The sequence below is a fragment of the Aspergillus sclerotioniger genome, assembly GCF_003184525.1.
Source record: "Aspergillus sclerotioniger CBS 115572 chromosome Unknown BO94scaffold_1, whole genome shotgun sequence".
Lineage (NCBI taxonomy): Eukaryota > Fungi > Ascomycota > Eurotiomycetes > Eurotiales > Aspergillaceae > Aspergillus > Aspergillus sclerotioniger.
The window spans coordinates 363569-382737 of record NW_020290991.1 but is presented as its reverse complement, the minus strand read 5'-3'; the positions used below and the strand labels follow the sequence as shown (position 1 = coordinate 382737).

General features: G+C 51.4%; 9 protein-coding genes across 9 annotated transcripts; 4 read left to right on the top strand and 5 right to left on the bottom strand.

Annotated features, from left to right (window-relative positions):
- Positions 1–636: 636 nt before the first annotated feature.
- On the bottom strand, positions 637–1851 carry BO94DRAFT_454223 (ribonucleoprotein; the record flags this gene model as incomplete). The annotated part of the gene is made up of 4 exons (XM_025607601.1): positions 637–901; positions 958–1386; positions 1448–1730; positions 1812–1851. The coding sequence occupies 4 exons, from the start codon at positions 1849–1851 to the stop codon at positions 637–639; spliced, it is 1017 nt and encodes a 338-aa protein (XP_025473023.1).
- Positions 1852–2919: 1068 nt separating this feature from the next.
- BO94DRAFT_591860 (uncharacterized protein) lies at positions 2920–5281 on the bottom strand (the record flags this gene model as incomplete). Its single annotated transcript, XM_025616134.1, has 3 exons — positions 4613–5281; positions 3770–4534; positions 2920–3656 (listed from the first exon to the last, which is right to left on the bottom strand). Exons 1-3 carry the CDS (start codon positions 5043–5045, stop codon positions 2920–2922), a joined length of 1935 nt encoding a protein of 644 aa, XP_025473022.1. The 5' UTR covers positions 5046–5281.
- Positions 5282–6456: 1175 nt separating this feature from the next.
- BO94DRAFT_529648 (amidohydrolase family protein) lies at positions 6457–8028 on the top strand. Its single transcript, XM_025610492.1, has 2 exons — positions 6457–7189; positions 7249–8028. Exons 1-2 carry the CDS (start codon positions 6888–6890, stop codon positions 7961–7963), a joined length of 1017 nt encoding a protein of 338 aa, XP_025473021.1. The 5' UTR covers positions 6457–6887; the 3' UTR covers positions 7964–8028.
- A 426-nt stretch (positions 8029–8454) lies between these two features.
- Positions 8455–10216, bottom strand: BO94DRAFT_541096 (uncharacterized protein; the record flags this gene model as incomplete). Its single annotated transcript, XM_025613032.1, has 2 exons — positions 8455–9025; positions 9102–10216. 2 exons carry the CDS (start codon positions 10214–10216, stop codon positions 8455–8457), a joined length of 1686 nt encoding a protein of 561 aa, XP_025473020.1.
- Positions 10217–11203: 987 nt separating this feature from the next.
- Positions 11204–12855, bottom strand: BO94DRAFT_570600 (RING finger domain protein). The gene is made up of 2 exons (XM_025614829.1): positions 11876–12855; positions 11204–11823 (listed from the first exon to the last, which is right to left on the bottom strand). The coding sequence occupies exons 1-2, from the start codon at positions 12701–12703 to the stop codon at positions 11695–11697; spliced, it is 957 nt and encodes a 318-aa protein (XP_025473019.1). The 5' UTR covers positions 12704–12855; the 3' UTR covers positions 11204–11694.
- Positions 12856–13003: 148 nt separating this feature from the next.
- On the top strand, positions 13004–14450 carry pre8 (proteasome core particle subunit alpha 2). The gene is made up of 5 exons (XM_025610491.1): positions 13004–13169; positions 13227–13246; positions 13297–13347; positions 13417–14022; positions 14073–14450. Exons 1-5 carry the CDS (start codon positions 13126–13128, stop codon positions 14189–14191), a joined length of 840 nt encoding a protein of 279 aa, XP_025473018.1. The 5' UTR covers positions 13004–13125; the 3' UTR covers positions 14192–14450.
- Positions 14377–15301, top strand: BO94DRAFT_3709 (uncharacterized protein). The gene has a single exon (XM_025607208.1). It carries the CDS (start codon positions 14690–14692, stop codon positions 15140–15142), a length of 453 nt encoding a protein of 150 aa, XP_025473017.1. The 5' UTR covers positions 14377–14689; the 3' UTR covers positions 15143–15301.
- On the top strand, positions 15302–16770 carry BO94DRAFT_3696 (uncharacterized protein). The gene has a single exon (XM_025607201.1). It carries the CDS (start codon positions 15460–15462, stop codon positions 16477–16479), a length of 1020 nt encoding a protein of 339 aa, XP_025473016.1. The 5' UTR covers positions 15302–15459; the 3' UTR covers positions 16480–16770.
- On the bottom strand, positions 16663–18339 carry BO94DRAFT_541091 (uncharacterized protein; the record flags this gene model as incomplete). The annotated part of the gene is made up of 5 exons (XM_025613031.1): positions 16663–17145; positions 17213–17823; positions 17890–17965; positions 18059–18243; positions 18297–18339. The coding sequence occupies 5 exons, from the start codon at positions 18337–18339 to the stop codon at positions 16663–16665; spliced, it is 1398 nt and encodes a 465-aa protein (XP_025473015.1).
- Between the last annotated feature and the right edge of the window lie 830 nt (positions 18340–19169).

Sequence of the window (19169 nt, the reverse complement as noted above, 5' to 3'; positions counted from 1 at the left end):
GGTGGGACTTGAGCGTCTACCCCGTACTACCAGGGTGGATTTACATGAGCGATTTTCGACAGCGGACTGGGCCCAATAATCCCAATATTGGGTGTCAGCCGGACGATTCCGCCTACCTAGTTGCGGGAATTGAATCGGGTACGCGTGAGCTATGTCTACAAATAGCCAAAGGATAAATTTGGTAGATACGGAGTACTCCTGGTGATTATGTGCATTTGCATCTATTATAGATTCCAGGTGCTTGCCTATGCAATTCTTTTGCCGACCCAATGGCCATTATTTTCAACCTTTCCCCCTTTTTGAGTGTAGTGTCTGGCTGGCCCCGTCTCATATCCATACGGTAGATGCATAGCCCTACGGATAGAAACGAACAGGCCTTTGATGCTTCTGCACGGGACGGGAGCCCTGATAAGCATCGCCCCTTGCCGCAGACCCATGGCTTCCATTGGCCCCTGTCCGCGGTTGTATCAGCAGACGGAGGGCCGAGGGGCGGAGGAGCGTAGTTCGTAAACTTCTTTTGTTGGGGTGGAAGCCCCTTATTCATATCGTAACAACGTCAGGCATCTATTTTTAGCTTCGGGGGTGAAGTCTTGCTCTTTATGATGATGATCGCTCGGCAGTGTCGGTCTGTCGGGACTATACTGCGACCGCAACCTCCTCGGCAGCGGGGGCGGCTTCGTCCCGGCCGGAAGAGTATTTGTTTCTCCGGTCCTGCGAGTTGGTGTCTCCGCGGGCTCTCTGGACCCGGAGAGTGGCGCCCCAAGGGCCCTCCGCTCGGTTCAGCGCGTTCATGGCATTTTCAGCTTCTTCGGCGCTGCTGAAGTCGACGAACAGGTAGTAATGGTCACCGGGCTCGAATCTCTTCGCGGGGTGGGGAGCGAACAGCTTGCTGACATTCTCACTATCGACCCGAATTAGCATCTCGCACGACCAGCACGCACAAAGGCCAACCCTTACACATTGTATTCCTTGAAGAAGTTGGTGATGTTGCTGGTGATCGCCTCCTGATCAGTCAACCTCGGAATGCCGCCAACATAGAGGCGACGGCTGGCATCGCTGCTATTGCTAGGGCTGGTGCTGGCGGTCTTCACAGGAGTCCGAGGGGGCTGAGCCTCGTCGCCACGGCGCCACCGGTCCATGCTGAACGGGGAGGACCTCGTCTCGCGAGGAGAGGCATCCACGCGCGGCGACTGCTGCTGCTGCTGCTGAGCCCGCTCACTGGAAGACTTCACAACACCAGGCTTGATCTTGACAGGACGACCGAGCATATCCCGGCCATCCAGCTCCGTCATGGCCTGCTCAGCCAGCTCCTTAGTCTCCAGATCGACGAAACAGTATGAGGGGTTGCGACCGGTGAAGGGATCAATGGCGATGTCGATACGCTCGCTATTAAGCACTCAGTTTGGAACGCCCAGGGTTGTCTTCTTCTGTTCATGAGAATCCATACATTGAGAACTCGGCCGCATCAAAGAGGGCTTGCACATCCTCCGACTTGGCCGTGTAAGGCATGTTGCCCACGTAGAGGCGACGACCTTCCGAGATGGCCTGCGGGACATGCGGGCTTGGTCGGCTGAAGGCGAGTCTCGAGGTGTTTGTCTTGGGACCGGGGGACCCAGCGGCAGCGGTGCTTTGTCCACTGGGGCTCCCTTCACGCTTCACACGCCAGTTGGGAGAGTGGAAAGCGCGACCTGTCGTTCTGACCCCATTCTGGTAGATGTTCTTTTGGGGAGCTAGCCACGCATTAGCGATAAAGAGTACGGCCTCGGTTGGGCCTAGCCCCAAATGAGCAGCCCAATTGTATCGCTACACACTTTGTTCCTGCGGCATGGGGCTCTCGGGAGCGTCGACCATGGTGACGGATTTGCTTTTGTGACGGGTGGGAGCAAGGGTATAAAAAAGTACGTAGCCTAATCAATTCAAAGTTCGTTAGTATGAGCAAATCGCAGAATTTACCTATTTCCTAATCCGACAGGAAAAGAGGGACTTCATACCGGTATCGTTGGCTACAATGAGCAGTAGAACGGGAAAAGCGGGACGGACAAAGAAACGATCGCTTTTTCCAGAACCTCCAAGGCAGGATAAAATTCCCCGGGGAAAACTGTGGAAACCAACACAGAAAGACGCCGACGCTGTTGCCTGTGTCAAAAAATTGTCTACTTTTTTGATCCGAAATCGTACCAAACAGAGCAAACCCTCCAAACAGCGCAAACTGCTGGAGCTGACTAGTGTCGGTACCACCCATGATTGGCTTGTTAGCGAACCGGGGCAGTTTTTCGGCCATATAAAGCCGCTCTGTTTGCGTTTTTTCCTTTCAACTTTTCTTCATCCATCGGCGGCGCATGCTTCTTCCCATGGAGACTGTGTTTGTTGAAGACGCAATTTTCGACCATCGATCCGAGCTTACAGGAATATCGCTTGCTTGATATGTGACTGTTTTATGTGACAGTTCTTCACAGCTCTAGCAACTTCGAAGCTATGGGCTAATTTGATGCCCTGGCTACATCCAGATCGCAATATCACCAGTTATTCCTGCTTTTATGCTTTGTTTTGTTTTTTTAGCGATCAAACTCCCCAAACAAGTCATCTTTCAATGATGAAGCAACATTTCACACAGACCTGTTCCGAGTATCATACGTGCGGATCAAAAATTGTACCAACTGCTGTCTGACGAAGTGATGACTTGTTACCCTTGTTATTTGCATCTATCATTACTGAGCAATTTGCTCCTATCTTCCGAGAAAGCCTCTTGGAATAAAAAAATGAACAACAAGATAAAGAAAAACCCCCTTCATACATAAGACCTTCATTCGTACAAATAGTCATGGTAGTCAGTTCATATGGGAGAGGTTAGGGACTCGTGCATTGCTGAGTCGGCTAGACTTCTGCCCTAGAGAAGTGATTTAGCCTGGCGCTGTTCGTTCAGGAAGTATTATAGCCGGCCTCGGTCATAGGAATCTCGTCATCCCGCTCGTATAAGATTTCCGGTCGGACCTTTCTGCGAAGGATATACCTCTTGATGAAATAAGGGATTTGACGAAGTCCGTATGCTGCATGGAAGCGAGTGGAAACCGAAAACACCTGATCTAACTCTTCGAGGGTCTTGCTCTTTGTCTCAGGCATGAACATGAGAATCAACCACCAGCCGACGATACACCATCCTGCGTACCAGCTGAAAGCCCCTTGAGGGGTGAAAGCCGCGCGCAGGGACGGCCAGGTGATGGCTAACAGGCAGTTGAACAACCACGTCGTCGCTGTCGCCAATGCCATACCGTGAGAGCGTACGTAAAGTGGATAGGCTTCAGCAGAATAGGTGAACGGCACTGGGCCTTCCCCGACAGAGTACACGATGGCGAACAGATACGTGCCTAAAGCAATACATCCGAGACGGGCAGAAGCATGTGTCTCCTCAGGTATCCAGAAGCTGAAGCCAGTGAAGAACATGGATATGGCCATTAGAGGAAACGTGGTAAGGAGGAGATTGCGACGCCCGAAGGTGTCGATCGTGTATACAGCTGGAATGGCGAAGAGCCAGTTGATCATACCCCATCCAAAGGAAGCTGCCAGGGCCTTTCGCTGATTTGACACGGACAAGTGACTCGTGGAGCTCACTGTCCCTAGGAAGATCTCTGACGAGTAATAGGCGATTACGTTCACACCTGGAGTACCGTTAGTGTAACACATTTTGAGATAGCTCGGTATACGCACCGCAAAACTAGTTCAATCTCAGTTAGCAAAGAGTCAACCTTAGGGTGTGGAAGTAGGGTTGGACATACCTGTTGCATGAACATGACGAGTTCAGATGCAATCAACGCACGGCGATTTCGAGGCACGGCGATAAGTTCGATGAGTTTATTCTGGCCAAGTTTCATGCCGGTCTCCGCCTGGAGCAAAGTGTGCATGTAGTACAGGTCACGCGCAGCCTGGACCTTGTTGAAGCGCAAACTGCACATTGACTGATATGCTTTATCATAGCGATTCCGCGACATATACCAACGAGGCGATTCCGGGCATGTAAAGACAAAGCAGCAGACCAGCAGGGCCGGAAACATGGCCGAGGACATCATCAAGCGCCAGTTGAGACCGACTATCCCTGCTGGGTCCCGTACCTCGAAGAAGGCAAGGTCGGCGACGTAGCCGAACATGATGCCAAACGCGGTCCACATTTGCCATTGCATGACCAAGGCGCCGCGAATGGCAGGAGGTGCCGTCTCCGCGGCATAGATAGGCACGGTTGCAGACTTAGGACCGATTCCATAGCCTAGGGCGAAGCGGGCGACGAACATGTGCCACCACGTATTAACGAACCCTTGCCAGATACAAGTAATGGCAGAAAAGCAACAGGTGATGAATATGGTGCCGCGTCGGCCGAACCAGGCATTGAATGGAACTGTCAACCAGCAGCCCATCACCGCACAACACATGTAAGGTGCAGAGTTCACAAGCCCAAGCAGCCAGTTGGCCCTCGATTCGCTGCCCCGATCAAGCCCAAACTGGTGCTTATAGTAAACCTGGGCGCCATTGACAACGGTCTCATCTGTAAGGTGCATGTTATACTTTAGCCAACTGTACCTGGCACAATTGGATGGTACGGAGGAGCGCTATCTCAACTTACCCATCCCTTGAACAGCAGCAGAGAGGGAGCATAGGCAAATGACCAGCCACATTGTCCAAGGCTGGGACCAACGATGGGCATATTCGTTCTCCAGAACCTCCAGTTCCTCCGGAGTTAGACCGGGAACCTCGGCGTATTTCTCCGGCACTTGAGCTAACATGGCACCCATCGCAAAAGCACGAATATCCTCCTCATCACCCATCTGGTGAGTGATGGCGAAGTTGATGCCCTGCTGGCGCAACTCTTCCTGAGTATAGCCAGCAAGCGGGTTGGCCAGTTTAGCGTTCAAGTTGCGCCGCGCACGCTCAGCAGCAGTTCCAAAGGAGCGCTGGACACGGATGTGCTCCCTGTGGTCCGATGCATATCCGTCATTTGAGGCTTTATTTTCGAAGACAGACGTCCCGAAAGCTGGGGGATCCTCCTTTCCAAACATTTGTAAGTACTCTTGAGGATGCAGTCGTAGTGATAGTGGTGGTTGATAAATTGACTATCGTGGAAGCGAGAGGCTGCGCGGAAAGATCGACACGAGTAAGCAGGCTATTGAGGAGGCTAAGAACAAATTTGAGCAGAGAAGCGCAGTAGGGCATCAGTGACTCGCCAAAGAGATAGCAATGTGAATGGCTCATTCCATAACGGGGATAGCAGATCTGGCTGGACTGCTGGCGCCACGCCAGCTCGTGCTATAACAAAGAATATACACGACAACAAAGAAGTAGGATACGTGAAGACTGGACAGTAATAGGCTAGCCGAGCAGATGTGCCTCTTTGGGAGTTATAGTTTTGTGCATACAAAGGATCCGTTTACCACGCGTGATGTGATCCAGGGATATGATAACGGTGCGATGCGGTACAGATATGAAAAAGGAGAGATACATCACGAATTATTTGCAGCACATTTCTCAACTCACCTTATCAGCCAACATCACGAGGTGATGACCACAATGGGCCACGAAATCAGGCTGAGTTGTGAGGCCGCAGATGCTTGATCAGTGTCTGGGGAGAGCGGAAGAGCACGAGGTGGTCTGATTGGCAACGGACGGGGAAGAAAGGGTAATGCAGTGGTGAGTGGGCACATGCAAAACAAAGAGGCAGTGAGACTGGCAGCCCACCCAATGATAGCACATCAGGAATCTGGGGTTGGCCTCTGGTCGAGGCTCAGAGACAGCCTCTGTCCAGGATCGAGACAATGGTTCCCAGTCTCTCGTCGCAAATCTCTCGATGATTAATGGGCGATGACGAGGTTGTACAAGCCCCGTTTGCAGCGAAGGAGGTTACCATTGATGTCGCGAAGGTGGCTGCGGGTTCCGCATGGCTATGCAACCTAAGATGCCAAAGATAGAGTTTCTAAATCTGCGCTGAACCCGTCGACATCGTGGCACTTGTTATTATTCCGAACCTTGAATCGCTGATCCGGCAGGGTTACAGCGGAGACCTGCCAGCGGGACAAAGAAGGCTGGAAATCTTTACCGAGAGACTTCTTCAGAGTTCAGAGTTCAGAGTTCAGACTTCAGCGCGGCCCCGGATCTCCGTTGCTTACGGCCGCTGGCCCCGTGCGGGGTCGTTCCCCCACCGTCGGATCGCGCCAGGCACATCGGATGCAGAGACCACTGATGCTCTATCCACGACAGATTGTTTTTCCCTATCCGATGGTACTCTCAGGGTTTCCGTTCGGATAATCTGGCCATCCGCTCTGTCCCAAGGGAACTGAAAAGGTGTCAAGAGACGTCACTACCCCGCATCCCGATAACGGTTCTGTTATGGTTAACACTGACAATTGACGATCGATAAGGTCATTACACCCAAACTTGATTATAATAACTTTAATAGATGTCATATATAATCTCCCCAGTAGCAGCGGTGAGGCAGAGGATAGCAGCTGCTGTCAGCTTCAGTTGATGCTAGTAAGCAACCCCCATGCCCCTGTATAGCTTCCGGTGACGACATCGACCCATCCACCATTTGTCCACGACCATCGGAAACGGACTGTCCTGCCATGTATCGGAACAAGGAAGATATGCCGGATATCCTACAAACCCCGCTCATGACCTGAAGCTAATGCAACGCGAAATGCATGGGTCGGTCGGGAAGGGGACGAGAGGGAGGAACCTACCCGCTCCCGACCCGCCTCTGACGACGAGATGATATCCGCGAGGTCTATCCAGCTGCTCGATAAATAGCCAACACCCCCCTACAATCTATGCTTCTTTTCCCTCTTAATCAACATCTACATCATTTCCAAGCCCCTCTTTCCGCCCAGAATCCGCCAAACCTCACAATGCTTGGCAAGATCGCCCTCGAGGAAGCCTTTGCGCTCCCTCGCTTCGAGGAAAAGACGCGCTGGTGGGCGAGTCTCTTTTCCACCGACCCCGAAACCCACGTCAAGGAGATCACAGACATCAACAAGCTCCGCATTGAATATGCCAACAAGCACAGCGTCGGATACCAGATCCTTTCCTACACAGCTCCGGGTGTCCAAGACATCTGGGATCCCGTCGAGGCGCAGGCCCTCGCCGTCGAGATCAACAACTACATCGCAGAGCAGATCCACGACAAGCCAGATCGCTTCGGCGCATTCGCGTATACCTCCCCCTCTCCCTCCCTCCCTCCCAAAAACCAACTACTAACCCACATCCCAGAACCCTCTCCATGCACAACCCCCAAGAAGCAGCCACGGAACTCCGCCGCTGCGTCCAAACCCTCGGCTTCAAAGGCGCCCTCGTAAACGACACCCAACGGGCCGGCCCCGACGGCGACGATATGATCTTCTACGACAACACAGACTGGGACATATTCTGGCAAACATGCGCCGAACTCGACGTACCCTTCTACCTGCACCCGCGCAACCCCACCGGCACAATCTACGACAAGCTCTGGGCGGACCGGAAATGGCTGGTGGGACCACCTCTCAGCTTCGCACATGGCGTCAGTCTTCACGTCCTGGGCATGGTAACCAACGGCGTCTTTGACCGCCATCCCAATCTCCAAATCATATTGGGTCATCTCGGTGAACACATCCCCTTTGATATGTGGCGGATTAACCATTGGTTCGAGGATCGGAAGAAGCTTCTTGGGTTGGCGGAGACGTGCAAGAAGACGATACGGGAGTACTTTGCCCAGAATATCTGGATCACGACGTCTGGACATTTCTCGACCACGACGTTGAATTTCTGTATGGCGGAGGTGGGAGCAGATCGGATCTTGTTCTCGATTGATTATCCTTTTGAGACGTTCGAGGATGCGTGTGTTTGGTTTGATGGGGCTGAGTTGAATTTGGTTGATAAGGTGAAGATTGGGCGGGATAATGCGAAGAGGTTGTTTAAGTTGGGGGAGTTTAAGGATAGTAATGCTTGATACCTATGTATTTGTTTGGTGTAGGTGGTATGAAATCAGATTGTTACTTGGTAGTTTAATCGGATAATTTGTCATTTTATTTGAGTACTAGACACGAGCTGCGATGTTCAGACTAGGATCAGTACATCGGAGAGACTAACTACATCCTGTAGACATGCCACCGCTCGATCAATGTACATCTACATCATGTCAAACTTTGAATATTTCAAATCGTTGCATCAAGTCACCGTTGCACCTTTGGGGTATCTTCCTGGCTTTCCTTTTTCTCTTTTCGTTTGCCTCTCTTCGAGAGTTGTTTTCTTTCTGCTGTCATCTCCAGTCGTAGTATTCCGTCATGAAATCACATATGCACGGCAACTTGCTAGATTTCGTCCCAGCTCACTTCAATCTCACCAAGGTCTTCATCACTTGTCACTCACTGATTTTGAAAGAAAAGACCGTGAGGATTAGACTTCATGATCACCAAATGAGCATTCATCGCCAAAATGACTTCAATCGTCGACACCAAACCAGGGAATATCTGCATCAGACCTATTCGACACCTCGCGAGAAAAGTAACGGTCTTGGGAATTAATCTCGAAACCGCTATCAGAGCTCATCATAGTATCGGTCTGTTCGCGAGGACACTCCCCATTGGTACCGTAACGCTCTTGCTGCTGCTCAACCAAGATCCGAGCGTGTTCGCGGGCCTGTTCACGGATTTGGGCCTGCTGGTCGGACTGACGCAAGCGCGCGCTCTGGGCCTCGATGTGATGCTGAATCATGACGTCGCGCCAGATGCTAGGAGCCTCGCGCATATTGTTCAAGGCGGGCTCGATGTACTCGCGCTTGATCATCATGCTGATCTTGACAATGGCGTCGTAGTTCTCGATGGCTCGGTTGATCATATCCCAGATATCGACCATAAGACGAGTCATCTGCATGCGAATGGGATTCCAAGTTTCTTCGATCCGGATTTGGCGGTGGCGGATACTGATAAAGTCCGTGTAGATGTAGGAGTCGAAAAAGTCAAGGAAGACAGCCAGGAGGCGTTGCTCTGAGGGGCGGGGCTTGTTGAGGTGGCTGTGAGGGAATGGATGGGTTAATCTTACTTGCCTTTGATAGATGGGCGAGAGGTGGGTCAATGTGTTGGACTTACTTGATTATGACCTCGGCCATGCTCTTGAAGCGAGTCACCACGTTGTAGCCCTTGTCTTCGGCGATATACTTGATCGAGTGCTGAACGTGCTGCGCACAGTCAAGCTCCTGCAGGAGGACGTTGTTGATGATGGTGAGATATTTTATGATCTCCCCGGCAAGATACATCACTTCCTCGACTTCCTCACCGGTTAAAAAGCTCACGGGGTCAACGGGGGTCTGGTGTCTGCGGAATAGAAGGTATTCGATGCGAAGGATAATGTTGCACATGGCCACGAAGCGTCTCTTGGTGGCTGGTTTCATGCGGTCCGAGTTGACCATGATTCTGATTTTTTCAAGAACATCCTTCTTGCGATTCTCAGGCATAGCTAAGCCAGGACGGGGTTCGGCTCCTGAGTGCTCGCTCAACTGGGGGGTGGTTACTTCGCTGTCCATGTGAAAGGATGGTGGAACAGGACTGTCACTTCGAATAGGACCATTTCCATTGCCTTTGGAGCTAGAATGATCGGCAACGTCCTCCATGGTGAACGGGGGAGGTGAAGTCACGTCGGAGCTGACCTCCCTGAAGCGGATGACCTCTTCACAGACTTTGGAAATGGCGATCTCGTATGCCCTTTCTACTTCCTTGTCGACATGAGCCTCCGCTGTCTCGCACGACGCGTAGTACTCAGGAAACGGGTCTGTTGGGCTTTTACTCTTTGTTTTGTGTGGAGACTCAAGGGTTATAGTAGAGTCAGAATCAGGAAAAGACTCATTGCATCGTTTCTGTGTGTTCTCAATGGCGCAGATCACGGACGAACTGGGAATGCCTCTTTCACTCAAAGCGGGTCTTGGTTCTCCACGTAGAATATTCCTGGTGTTCATGGGATCCGCCGGTTTCATTTCAGCAGCAGGGCCGGGCTCATCCATTTCCATTTGAAAGACCATGCCGTTATTCTCATCCTCTGCTGCCTCACAACGCTTTTGAAAGTATGCAAGCTTCTGGGTGAAGACCTGACAGGGATCTATGTTCAGCGTCACGGCTCTGGGTTCTTCATTGATTGAGGGGTCTAGTTGTACGTTGTAGGTACGAAAAGCAGGGCCACTATTTGCAGTAGACGGGAGGGGAACAACCATAGTGAGCTAAGTCTCACGTGAAGTAGAAAAACCAAATATCAATGGTTATCAGAATGAGTGGACATGCACGAATTGATACTTCGACAGTCAACACAGTCACACGAAGAAAACAAGCTGCATGAAAGTATCAGTAAAAGTGAGAATAGAACAAGAAAATTATGCTAAGCGATGTAATTCACATCAACATACACCCCAGAGCGGGTAGGCCCTACTGAGACTGGTTTCTTTCTTCACTTTTGTCTCTGGTCCCTGAAGCTTCCCCGACCCGGCTCCCGGGTTCCCGGGATTCCGGCACAGATGTGAATGAAATGAGCCATTTTCTGTGCTGTCTAGGTTGGAGAGAGGCTGTAAAACTAATAAAGTCTTTGCTTTAGATAAACACCCTGCTTAAACTGAGTTGTCGACACTGGTGAAACAAAACAGGCATCAATGTTGATATCACAAGTGCAAATACATCATAACGAACAAGCGGCTGACCTACAAACTCTATATTACATTAAGGCAATTTCAAGATGGGCAACCACCACCCATGATACATTTTCGAGTCAGACGACGACTACAACGGGTATCTGGACTATGTCTCCAGATCATAGCAGAGCATACACTATGTAATTCTAGATGCATGACCAGCATGAATGATGGACAAGACGGCCCTTCCCGCATTTTGGCTTGTAGTAAGTAGACCGAGTTCAAACAGTCCCTGGAATCCTTAGCCAGCAGTGTTGGTTTCCTTCACAGGACAATGGGCACTGGTGGTCTCAATGTCTAACAAGCTGTTCATCTTTATTGGAGTGCGCAGGGGCCTATGTAGTTGCGGAGCAACATTGGACTGCAATGTACCGAGTTTGCTCCTGTTTCACTGTTTACTTGTTCCATGGATGCCTCAATGACATGCAAGAAAGATTGACCATTTCTCAGGCTTGCGGCTGATTAGAGTTTGATAGATATTGGTACTTTAGGTGGTTTACAGTTACCATGTCACACCACGTGCGTAACAGATCCGGTCGACTCAACCACCCGTGGTACACACTATTATAGAAACAATAGATAGATAATAGATCATTGGGTATATCAACAAGGAATATCTACCAATCGTGCAGGACTGTACTGCATCTCGATTCACGACGCTCACAGCAAAACGGCGCCAAACAGCACCGAGTAGCGTCTAAGTGATGAGTTCAATCAGAATGACCGAATAAGATGCAGTTCGACCCTCCCTCCAGACATAGCTGATGAAAAAAGCAGGTGAAATTGGAAATGACAAAACGCCCTCGCCAGCCATCCTACTTAACAGCCATGAACTGTGAAGTTAACAAGGGTCGGAGTTGTTCTGCGCACGTTGACTAATTGGCACCTCATTGACAGGAGTGTGACAACTCAAGATTGTGCGTGGGTATCGCCAGCGAATAGAGAACAAAGAGCAGAAAAGAAGGTGGGATACGAATATTCAATACTGAATGGCATACGCTGGATCAGAGTCAATCGTCCTGGCTGGAAGAGGCCACATCATCCTCATTCTCATCGTCAGGTAACGGAACATCCATGACACGTTCCCCAGCTTTCTCTAAAGCCCTGCAGCTCCAGGTCCTTACAGCCTTATAGACAGCCTAGATGCAGTCAGTAGGTGCTGGCTAGAAAGGCATTGGGAGCCAAACATACCCAGAGAAAACTACCCACCCCAATAATTATGACCAACCATGCGACGCGGTTCCGGCCGGTATTGCGACCCCCACCAAGCATACCAGTGCCACGCAGCGTCAATCCATGCCATGAAGACAGGGCGAAGATAGCTTTGATAAAAGACAGAAAGCCCAATGAGGCCAAGCCTTTGACGAAGTGCTCGGTCCAGGAAGTCTGCTTCTCTTCCGGTAGTGTACTCGTCACCGGTCGAGTGTCCCATAAGTCTGAACGGATGATGGGGTCCATGGGGTCCACGTAAAGGTTAATGATCGGGTCAGCAACGAAACCAAGCAAAAATATAGTAAGCATTAAGACAAATAAAGTCAGTCCGAGCTGTGTCAAGGGGCTACTGATCCAGTGCGCCCACTGGAGGCGCTCGAGGCGATAGTGGAAACCACAAGTCGGGCAGTGCCAATAGTTCCTCTTGCCATAGCCTGGGTCCGCGTGGCGCCAAAGCTGAAGACATCCCTCATGTACATAACGAGAAGATCCTTTGCATTTGCAGGGGCGAAGTAACCGACCAGACTCCGGGTCTGAAGATTTGTAGATCACCCGCTGCTTGGACTGAAGAAACCCAGGCAGATGTTCGGAGGGAGGAGGGAAGGTAGGGTAGACGGTCTCCAGGCAGATGCGACAAGTACGAGGAGGATAATGCTCTCCGGAAGACTCGCGCGGAGATCGATGCATATCAACAGGCTGACGGGTATCTTCTGAGCGCTGCCTTACATCAGAGTCAGGGTTCGAAGCTGAGACTGAGGTTGCGGAGCTTGATGGCCACTCCCAGCGCGGCTTTTGGTGCAGGTCCATTCTACCCGGAGAGTTTCGAAGCTAGTGACATAATATGTACTTCAGATCTACCAGCGATCTGAGGACCTGCAGTGTCAATCGATATGTCGATGTGTCGAAGAAGGCGCGAGGACGAGGGACAAAAAAAGAGGGAAAAGTGGGCGAGGGAAAAAGAGGCCAGCTTAAAAAGGCGATGTGGAGAAAGAGGTCGAGGGAGTAACCGCACTAGGCGCTCGCCTATCTCACCGCCCGAGGCGCGGCTTGGCGCCGAACCAGCCGGCGGTGCTGCTGCTGCTGCGTCAACATCCTGCCGCCTGCTGTCCTGAGGGTAGCTCCATTCTCGATCCCCCCCACGACCTCATCCCATCCTCCTTCACCTTTCATCCATCGCCTGCCCACATTCCCATCCCCACTGGAGCTTGTCAAAGTAAAAATACGCATCCATGGCTGATCGATACTCCTTCTCTCTGACCACGTTCTCCCCTAGGTAAGAGCAGCAGCCCACGATTCCATAGCTAGGGACCCTGCTAACATGGCTTGACAGTGGAAAGCTGGTTCAGATCGGTAATTGCTCCCACACGAATCTAGAAACACCTTATGCTGATCGATCTCAGAATATGCTTTGAACGCTGTCAACCAGGGTGTGACTGCTCTGGGTATCAAAGGTATGACATAGCTCCGGACCGGGACTCGACAGCTTCGAATAGCTACTGACAGCCAACTCTGGTCCACAGCAACCAACGGAATTGTCCTTGCCACCGAAAAGAAATCGTCTTCCCCGCTTATTGACCCGCCTTCTCTCTCCAAGATCTCCCTGATTACCCCCGACATCGGCATGGTCTATGCAGGAATGGGCCCAGACTACCGTGTGCTTGTGGACCGGGCACGCAAGGTTTCCCACACTGGCTATAAGCGCATCTACAACGAATACCCCCCGACTCGTATATTAGTGCAGGACGTTGCACGCGTCGTGCAAGAAGCGACGCAGTCTGGTGGTGTCCGACCGTACGGTGTCAGCTTGTTGATCGCCGGTTGGGATGAGGGCGTTGAGCCTGAATCGGGAGAGGCCCAGCGAGGGGATGATGAGGACGAGCCCAAGAAGGCAACCGGGAAGACGGGTGGCATCCTGAAGGGCGGACCCAGCCTGTATCAAGTCGACCCCAGCGGTAGTTACTATCCGTGGAAGGCCACGGCCATTGGAAAGCACGCGACGAGCGCAAAGACATTCCTTGAGAAACGTTACACCGAAGGTCTCGAGCTGGAAGATGCCATCCACATTGCTCTTCTGACTCTGAAGGAGACCATCGAGGGTGAGATGAATGGTGACACGATAGAAATCGGTGAGTTTCAAGTTCCGACGATTTGGGGCGCTATATGCTGACAGCTATAGGCATTGTTGGGCCTCCTGCCGATCATCTGCTCGGTTACGAAGGCGTTGAGGGATCGCGCGGACCCCGGTTCAGGAAGTTGAGCAAGGAGGAGATTGAGGACTACCTCACCAACCTATGAAATATTCCATGGATGCAGAACTTGATATATGGAGCCTTGTAGTATAATAGACATGTCTCAAGTCTTACGAGGTTCTTATGAAATGACAGCGTGTCCCGCCAATCCGGAAACTTGGGTGCTGCATGGCCGGTTTCCAGGGTTGAACCAGGGACCTGGCGAATCGTTTGGGCGGTTTTAGACTCGCCAGTAATACTTCAAAAACCTGATTTGGAAATGAATGCTCTTGTCAATGAAATTGAATGACTGCTACCGTCGTGCGGGATTCTAGTACTCGGGGTCTATCGGGCTTCAGATCATTGGCTGTTGCAGGGCACAGCATCTGCAGGGTTGTAGACTGGGCCAGGGAGTCAGTCCCCTCCCCCCCTTCGTAAAGTAGTCCACTTCCTGGCAATAATGTCCAGGCTGACTGTGAGAGAGAATGCTGGGCACTGGACCTTGGGGCCGGTAGGCGGGTTACTGCAGCAGTGGCACGTCCACCAGGGCAGCAGACCATCCTGAATGATCGCCGATGACTTGCCTTCCATCGATTTCTCCGCAGCAAAAGCAATTACTAAGGACAGCAAGCCCAAGCGGGGTCTCAACAATGGGGATTCCACCTGTCACGCAGCTTACCAACCGGACAAGACGAGCTCGCCAACGCCATCCTCTCGGTTCCTGGATCAACATTCCAGTCACCGTCCACCCTCGCTGTGGCCCAAGCTTGATCCACGCCATCTCCGATCCCCTCCTACACACGCGACTAGCTCGGTCTCCTTCCACTTCCCCGGATCTGACGACGCTAGGACGTTAGATGAAACTCTGTCAGAGGAGCTCCGGACTTTATGGACTACTTTGGATAGCTGTACGACGTCAAGACCACGGATGCGGTGTGTGTTGTGCATGCTTGAGTTCGATATCTCTTCCTATTTTGGATATCGGTCTTACAATCCACACCCCTCTATTGATGCCTAATGCTGCCGTGAACGCGATGGCTGCGACTCGGTTGTTCTAACATCGAGGGTACTGTAATTAGAACAAGTGACACTGATGGCGAGGATATTGAAGGACGGCGAACTGCCTTGAACAAATAAAATTCAATTGGTCGAGGACTGGGGCTGCAAACCTGGCCATCTTCGCAGCCAACATTGACCTCGTGGGCGTCATCTCAGCCAGGTTTCAAATATAGCCTGCGACGCCGGTGCCTAAGCAGTTCTTTTTGGATCCACAGCTCATGCACATGATATGGAAATCCCCTGATTTGCTGCATATTGTTATCGCCATCAGATACCATGTCCGTATCCTCTACCACAGACCCGCTCGATGGCATTACGGGGGAGCTTGCAAGCAACGGCGATGCGTTCAAGCTGGTTTTATTGTTCTTTATGGCCATCTCTTGCTACAATGTGGCTGAGCTAGTGGTTCTTGTCTTATCAACCTTCCGACGCTGGAAAGGCTTGTACTTTTGGAGCCTGCTTTTATCCGGCTGCGCAGGCGTGGTGCCATACACCTTGGGCTTTATTTTGAAATTCTTCACCAAAGCCAACTCGACTCTCTCGGTGACCATCCTCACCATCGGTTGGTGGATTATGGTCACGGGTCAAGCGATAGTCCTTTACTCACGACTCCACTTAGTGATTTGCGATGATCGCATCCTCCGGAGAGTGCTCTACATGATTGTCGCGAACGTTTTCCTTCTCCATGTCCCAACGACCATCCTCACGTACGGGTCCAATGTCGTCCACAGAAAGGCAGCCTATGTGATTGGATACAATATCATGGAGAAGGTTCAGATGACGGGTTTCACTATCCAGGAGATTGTGCTTTCCGGACTATATGTGTGGGAAACTGTGAAGCTGCTCCAGCTGTGCTTTGTCCGGGAGAATCAGAGAATCATGCGTCAATTGGTTTGGATCAATCTCGCCATGCTCGTTATGGATTTGCTATTGCTGGGTCTCGAATATGCCAGCTACTATGCTGTGCAGATCACTCTCAAGGGAGCGATATACAGCATTAAACTGAAGTTGGAGTTTGCGGTGCTGGGCCGACTCGTCGCCGTGGTCCAGAATCGACGACCAATCTCGATCGACGGGGATATTGCCCTCGGTTCTTTTGACCATGGAGCTGCCAGTGGCCCTGATCGAAGTATAGGATCTGCTGGAGAGAGTGTGTCTAGCCGAACACCGTGTTACCTTTCAGCCGCTAGGTTTGCAAGTCAGACGCATAGGGATATCCACGTGGGGAATGGAAAAATTGTGACAATGACGGAGCTATCAGCTTGGGTCGATCGGCCGAATGATGACCACTGCTGACCTTTCGAATTTGGAATCTTGTCTCATCTATTATTCGACGGGTAGTTATTGACTGGCGCGACAACATTGAGGATGGGAACATCGGGCTCATTGAGCCAAATCCAAAGCGTCGGGTATAGATACAATCACCCTAATGGGTCGACTACTATTCCTTTTCTGTCAATCCGACTTCTCATCTTCCATCTACCCAAGCTCCACCTCTGATTCATCCTCATCTTGACTGTCCGCGATCTCCTCTGCCTTTCGTTTTCGTTGGCTTGCAGTCCCTGCATCACTTTGAACCTGAGCTTGGTTCAGTGCCTCTGGTGCCTCTGGTGCCTGAGTCTCATCTGTGTGCTCTTGTACTGGCTCTTGTACCGGCTCTTGTACTGGCACTTCCTGTACCGACTCTTCCTGCACCGGCTCTTCTTCCTGCACCAGCTCTTCTTCCTGCACCAGCTCTTCTTCCTGCACCAGCTCTTCTTCCTGAATCAGCTCTTCCTCCTGAATCAGCTCTTCTTCCTGAATCAGCTCTTCCCTCTGGATCAGGTTTTCCTCCTGGACTAGGTCTTCCTCTTGACCCTGTACTTGCTCCTCCTGCACATGTTCCTCCTGCTGCGCCTGCACAACAACAGGAGCAGCCCCCAACTTACCCTCCGCCCCATTTTCAACAGCAAACAACCCATCCTAAACAACATCAACCCACCCATCCCCAAGCAAACAATTGCCACCAAAGAAAGGCAAAAGAACTCACCTCCGAAACCCGAAACGGCACCACCACCGAACCATCCCTTACACTCACCACCCTCCCCGCCCTCTTCATAACCTCGGCCACCCTCACCAGTCCCCGATCCTTATCCCCCTCATACCCAAAATCCCCATAAACTCCAACCCGAACAAAAACACACGCCTCCCACCCCCTCCCACTCAACACCGGCGACAATGTCGCCCTGACCTGTCCTCGAATCCTGGTATGCATTTGATTAATCACCAAAACCGCAAGATTGCCCTTACTCGCGAACTTGACCAGCTGAGTCGCAAGATCGCTAATCACGTTCCATTTCCGCGCGGCGAGCCATCTCTGGTTCTCCTTTTGAGTTTGTTGGGGGTGGTTAGTGTCGCTTGGGTTGGGGAAGTAGGGTGCAAAGGGAGCGGAAATGGAGTCTATGACGAGGAGGGTGGTGTTAGGGGGTGGGAAGGATGGAGGTGGGTGATGCAGGAGCGATAAGAGGTGCGGGAGTGTAGGGGTACGAATGTATGTTAGCTTCTTTACTGGAGAGTCAGATGACGACGACGCCGATGATGATGGGGCTTGCCCGTCAAGCAACCTGCGCAAACGAGGTCTAGGAAGCGGTGATGCCGTATCTAAATGCAACAATCAGTTCAAGTTCAGTCCAATCCCACTAATCCATAGATCATATAAATACCCACCGATCCAAACAACCCCATCCCCATTCCTCAGCGCACCCGCCGCAGCATTCATCCTAACAACCTCATACTCATCAGCCTACACCCACACCCACAACCCCTCAACCAAAGAAAGAAATAAAGAAACCACCCACGCCAAAGCAGTCTTCCCCGCCCCAGGCGGCCCAAACACCTCCGTAACATGCCCCACCGGCAATCCCTTCGTCTCCTCTCCTCCCTCATTGAAATTTGGCCCCGCGTCCGGGGAAATGGCCTCGTCGAGCGCCGACAGTCCCGTCGGGAGAGCGTTTCTGCCTGAGGCAGGAAACGCGGTGGACGCGTGTAGGGACTGCGAGGCTGGGAAGGAGATCACGCGGTCTGTTTAAGGGGGTTAGGTTCTGGGGGGAGGGATAGGAGGCGGGGGCGCGTACAGGGATCTTGAGTTGATAGGTTGGGGATATCTAATCTGTTCATTTTGGGGGTTGTGGTGTGGTGTGGTGTGGTGTGGGTTTACGCGTTGCGCGTCTTAAGTGCGGGATGGGATGGAAGTGTGGTGGTGGTGGTTGGGGGTCATGTTCGGGTCATTTCTTTGAGTGCTATTTTTTTTTTTTTTTTTTTTTTTTTTGAGATGAAAATAAAGGGAAATTGGTTGTCTGTTTGATAGGAAGTTATGTATAGGATAGTATTGTATTAATGATGGCTGCTTGCTAGCTATTGTTGAGGTTGGATTAGAGGTGGTGGTAATTGATGGTTGGGTGCTCCACTCTTCCCGCTGGTTGTGCCGTTGTGGTTGATCTTGGGTTTGATGGGTTGGAGGTTTATGTTTAGAGTTGGGTGGAGTGTGGAGTGTGGAGTGTGGACATAAGTATGGGGAGGAATGATAATTGGGATTCGGTTTGATTTTACCTGCGTTGGAGGGCTATGATATCTAGTAAGTTTAGGACAGCTCTTGTCGAATGCTCTTATTTCTATCTGTGTCTATGATCGGGTAAGGAACTAGGGTGTAGTGGTTGGTGGTTTATTCATGAATCGAACGTCTCGACGAAGATTCAGAGATCTCCTACTTTCACCAAGACACCTAAAATACAACGGCCCATCAAACCAAGCACTTCAGCAGGTCCCGTGTAACGAGGGACTCGGAATCGGGGCATCCCTGACCATCTTCTCCGCGGTAGAGTACTTCAGTCCTGATCCTCCATTGCTCTGTGCATCGGCTGTGGCTATCCTTGTGGTCGGACAGCCATATTGGAGAGTTTTATGATCTGCATACGAGCTAATCTGCATTCGACCCACACGCAAGCATA

Bases quoted from the DNA above. Each gene is read 5' to 3' on its own strand.
- pre8 (XM_025610491.1), top strand. From the start codon at position 13,126: ATGGCTGATCGATACTCCTTCTCTCTGACCACGTTCTCCCCTAG. The intron at 13,170-13,226 runs GTAAGAGCAGCA...ATGGCTTGACAG, and splicing joins CTGACCACGTTCTCCCCTAG to TGGAAAGCTGGTTCAGATCG. The intron at 14,023-14,072 runs GTGAGTTTCAAG...TGACAGCTATAG, and splicing joins TGGTGACACGATAGAAATCG to GCATTGTTGGGCCTCCTGCC.
- BO94DRAFT_3709 (XM_025607208.1), top strand. From the start codon at position 14,690: ATGATCGCCGATGACTTGCCTTCCATCGATTTCTCCGCAGCAAAAGCA.
- BO94DRAFT_570600 (XM_025614829.1), bottom strand. From the start codon at position 12,703: ATGGACCTGCACCAAAAGCCGCGCTGGGAGTGGCCATCAAGCTCCGCA. The intron at 11,824-11,875 runs GTATGTTTGGCT...GACTGCATCTAG, and splicing joins GGGTGGGTAGTTTTCTCTGG to GCTGTCTATAAGGCTGTAAG.
- BO94DRAFT_3696 (XM_025607201.1), top strand. From the start codon at position 15,460: ATGTCCGTATCCTCTACCACAGACCCGCTCGATGGCATTACGGGGGAG.
- BO94DRAFT_529648 (XM_025610492.1), top strand. From the start codon at position 6,888: ATGCTTGGCAAGATCGCCCTCGAGGAAGCCTTTGCGCTCCCTCGCTTC. The intron at 7,190-7,248 runs GTATACCTCCCC...CCCACATCCCAG, and splicing joins GATCGCTTCGGCGCATTCGC to AACCCTCTCCATGCACAACC.